Source organism: Emiliania huxleyi (assembly GCF_000372725.1).
Source record: "Emiliania huxleyi CCMP1516 chromosome Unknown EMIHUscaffold_1802, whole genome shotgun sequence".
In the NCBI taxonomy this organism is placed as follows: Eukaryota; Haptophyta; order Isochrysidales; family Noelaerhabdaceae; genus Emiliania; species Emiliania huxleyi.
In genome coordinates this window covers 1-4,114 of record NW_005200781.1, presented here as the reverse complement: position 1 = coordinate 4,114, position 4,114 = coordinate 1, and the positions used below count along the sequence as shown (strand labels likewise).

Below are 4,114 nucleotides of genomic sequence, written 5' to 3'. Positions count from 1 at the left end.
GGGCGGCGGCGGAGTGGGCCGCGGCGGCGAGGGCGACAGCGACGGCGGCGGCGGAGTGGGCGGCGGAGAGGCCGGCGGCGCCGAACACTCCGACCACGCCCAGCACCACATCCAGCGGCACAGCACCAGCCACCGATGCCTTTTCCTCTCACAGCGCAGCTTGCACTGGCACGGCCGCCGAGGTGACGGCAGCCCACGCGGCAAACTGCAGCACGGTTCGGTGGTTGGGAACGGGTTGACGGCGGTGAATAGGAAGTTGCGCCCGCCGCACGGGGTGAGGCTGCAGACGGCCGCCGTCGTTGAGTAGGTGAACCTCACCGTCGAGGTGTCGCGGTACCAGAGCGTCACAGACTTCGCGCGCTGCTCCGCTGTCAGGAAGGCCGGCTCCGTCGGGTTGTCCGCCAGCGTCCCTTCCCTTGTGGAGGAGAAGGTGACGGAGCCGTCCGGCGCGGTGCTGACATCGAGCTCCGTGTTGGGGTCGACGTCGTACTTGACGAAGCCGCTCGCCGTGAGCGACTCCGCCCCAGACGGCAGGTCCGTCTCCTGGTCGAGGTCGTAGTAGGTGAAGAAGAACTCGCTCAGCACGACTGGCTGGCCGTTGCTGTCGACAAAGTCGAACCGCAGCGTCACGGTCTCGTTTTGCCCGAGGTTGATCTGCGGGATCGCGCCGTTGATGCCGTTGTGGTTCGCGGCATTGCGCGGCACGTACTCCGTCTCGCTGGTGATGATCAGGTCAAAAGGCTCGCCGTCGGCCGTCATCCCGACTGATGCGAGGTGCATGTTCTCCGGAGAGTCGTCCGGGTCGGGGCCGGCGCCGCCGAGGTTGTTGTTCTGCAGCGTCGCCAGGCTGAAGTCGATCAGGTTGTGCGTCTCGTCCGAAGCACAAATGCAAGGAGAAGACGGCGGTACAGGTAATGCGGGCGGAGGCGGCGGTTGCGGTGGTGGGAAGGGCGGTGGCCCCCGCGGCGAAAGGCAGCATGGGTCAACGACGGGGAACGGATTGACGCCTGCAAAGAGGAAGTTGCGCCCGCCGCACGGGGTGGGGCTGCAGACGGCCGCGGTCGTCGAGTAGGTGAGCCTCACCGTCGAGGTGTCGCGATACCAGAGCGTCACCGAGCGTGAGAGCTGCTCCGACGTCAGTGACAGTGGGTCGGTCGGGTTGTCGTCCAGCGTCCCTTGCCTGGTGGAGGAGAAGGTGACGGAGCCGTCTGGCGCGGTGCTGATGTCGAGCTCCGTGTTGGGGTCGACGTCGTACTTGACGAAGCCGCTCGCCGTGAGCGACTCCGCCCCTGACGGCAGGTCCGTCTCCTGGTCAAGGTCGTAGTAGGTGAAGAAGAACTCGCTCAGCACGACTGGCTGGCCGCTGCCGTCGACGAAGTCAAACCGCAGCGTCACGGTCTCGTTTTGCCCGAGGTTGATTTGCGGGACCGCGCCGTTGATGCGGTTGTGCCTCGTGGCGTTGCGGGCCACGTATGGTGTCAGCGCGGTGACCCGAAGGTTCAGCGGCGAGCCGTCTTGCATGGTGCCGACCGACGCGAAGTACATGCTCTCGTCAGATGAGACGTCTGGGCCCTGGCCGCCGAGGTTATTGTCCAGTAGCGTCGCTCGGCTGAAGTCAAGGAGGTGGTACGTCTCGGCGGATGCGCAGACGCATGGAGGAGGTGGTCCTGGTGGCGGCGGCGCCAGGCACTCACTGCAGGAGCCGCACCCCGCCCAGGTGCACAACACGCCCCAGGATTTGGTGTTGTGAGGACAGTAAGGTTTGCACGCTGTTGCTGGTGGCGCAGGGGGTGGAAGCTGCCGGGGGGCCAAACATTGGGTGCAGGCCCCACATCCATTCCACATACACAACTGGTTCCACGGTTGGCTTCTGCGCATGCAGAATGGCTGGCACCGAGCAGGTGGCGGTGCTGGTGGGGAGGGTGGCACTGGCAGCGGCCGCGGAGGCGGTGTCAGACAATCAGTGCAGCCGCCACAGCCAGACCAGAGGCACTTGGCGCTCCACGTCTGCGTCTTGAGAGGACAGAAAGCCTTGCACATCTGCGTTGACGGGCACTGGGTGCAGGCTCCACAGCCAGTCCACGCGCATCGTGCTTCCCATGGATGCGTTTTGTACTCGCAGTGGCCTCGACAGCCGGGCGGTGGGGGTGCTGGTGGCGGTGAGGGCGCCAGCGCTGTTACTGCCTGCATGATTGCCAACACCGGCATGCCAGGGTCTTGTGGCACGCTGGAGTCGGTTGGTCCTTCTTTGGCGAGGCAAGCGGTACAAGTAATTCTAATCTGGGTTGTTTTACTTTAATTCTAATCTGGAGGTCATCTTCGCATTAGAGACAGAGGCAGAGACAGAGACGTCGCAGGAATTTAAACAAAACAACTCGTTCTCACATCAGACAGGCTACGACCCAAACTGGGCCCCGCGGTGCGTCAACCTCGGCTTATCACCGCAGGGCACCGCAACGGAGCAGACTTCGGACCACGACGAACTACCCTTGAAGTACCGACGGCACACCCTCTCGCATCATCCGCTCGCCTTTCGCCAAGGCGACGTCGCAGCGTAGAAGGAGGAGCGGCGGAACGATGCAGATCCGCTCTGGAGTGACATCCCCAGACTCCATAACCGACCGCCTCGCTTCGGTTGCAGTAAGCGAGCGCCGCGAGAACATGATTGAGCAGGACATCGACAAGGGAACGCTAGTGGCACCGGGAGGGCCCGCGGCGTCAGTCGCGGCGCAGCAGCACGCGCTGGAAGCGGGAGGGCTGGTGGGGCCTCCAGCCCTGCTGGCGGTGCCATTCTCCGCGATACAGCCGCTTGACCTCCTCGGCAGCGGAGAGTTTTGCGTGGTGCATTGCGCCCTTCTTGGCGGCGATTATGTTGCGCTGAAGAGGCGCACAGCTTGCGTCTGCCTCGCCCCGCCTCCTCCTCCCCTGCCTCATGTCAACACTTGTCCTTGCTCTCACCGCAGGCTCAAGGCTTCGTTGCGTGGCTCCCAATGCGCGGAGGAGGACCTGCGGCGCGAGATTGAGCTGCTCTCGCACACGAGCCACCCCAACATCGTCCGCTTCCTCGCCCACGGTCTCGACGACCGCGGGGTTCCCTTTTGCTGCCTCGAGCTCTTCTCGCGGCCTCTGAGTGATTTGCTGCCGACGGCACAGGGGCTGCTCGCGCGCTCGAGGCAGGCGAAGAAGTGGCCGCTCGCACGCGGCCTCTCGGTCGGCCTGCAGCTCGCCCGCGCACTCCGCTACTGCCACGACGACTTTCTGGCCGGCTACCGCCTCCTTCACCGAGACATCAAGCCGGGAAACATCGGCGTGACGTCTGACGGCCGGGTGCTGCTCACCGATTTTGGGCTCGCCACGCTATGGCGGCGCGCCCATACGGCGCGGGATGACGACGAGCAGCGGGCCCTCACGGGCATGACCGGCTCACTGCGCTACATGGCGCCCGAGGTCGCGCTGTACATGCCCTACAACCGCAAGGCGGAGGCATTCTCCTTCACCTCGGTCCTCTACCATGTGCTTTCGCGGCGGAGGCCCTTTTCCCACCTCACGCCTGAGCTCTACCTCGATCGAGTCTGCCGCGGCGACCTGCGCTGCCCGCTCGGCAAGTGGCCGGCCGAGGTGCAAGCCCTCATGTCTGCGGGCTGGGCGTCGGAGCCGTCACAGCGCCCGGACTTCGCGCAGATCGTGTCCATCCTGGAGCGGGCGCTGGAGAGGCTGTCTTCGTAGATGCGATGCTAGTTCGTGCCCATACTGGAGCGGGCGCTGCAGAGGCTTTTCGTAGGAGTTTCGCGCACAAGCGCGTTGGGGCGGGCCACTCTGACGTGACAGGAAAGGGCCGTATACAATGTCTCCACGCAGCTTTTTTTTTTGGAGGAGAGAATTGGGCGAGGCCGTGTCTGGTGCTATTTGTGATTGTAGTGGTGCTATTTGTGATTGTAGTGGTGTCCGGCTTCTATTCATGAGAAAGCACACCACTGACCCCACACCACACAACAAGTGGTGGGGCAAGGGAGGGCGAAGGCGTCGTCACAACGTCGCATCCTCTGTGCTAGTGGCGGCACTGCGGTATAGTGGCGGCCTTAGCTTATCACCTGCTCACCGACGAAGACGCCGA

At 64.2% G+C, this 4,114-nt stretch overlaps 1 protein-coding gene across 1 annotated transcript; it reads left to right on the top strand.

The window, feature by feature from the left end:
• Positions 1-2,577: 2,577 nt before the first annotated feature.
• EMIHUDRAFT_253622 (hypothetical protein) lies at positions 2,578-3,726 on the top strand (the record flags this gene model as incomplete). The annotated part of the gene is made up of 2 exons (XM_005783228.1): positions 2,578-2,831; positions 2,964-3,726. The coding sequence occupies 2 exons, from the start codon at positions 2,578-2,580 to the stop codon at positions 3,724-3,726; spliced, it is 1,017 nt and encodes a 338-aa protein (XP_005783285.1).
• Positions 3,727-4,114: the final 388 nt, after the last annotated feature.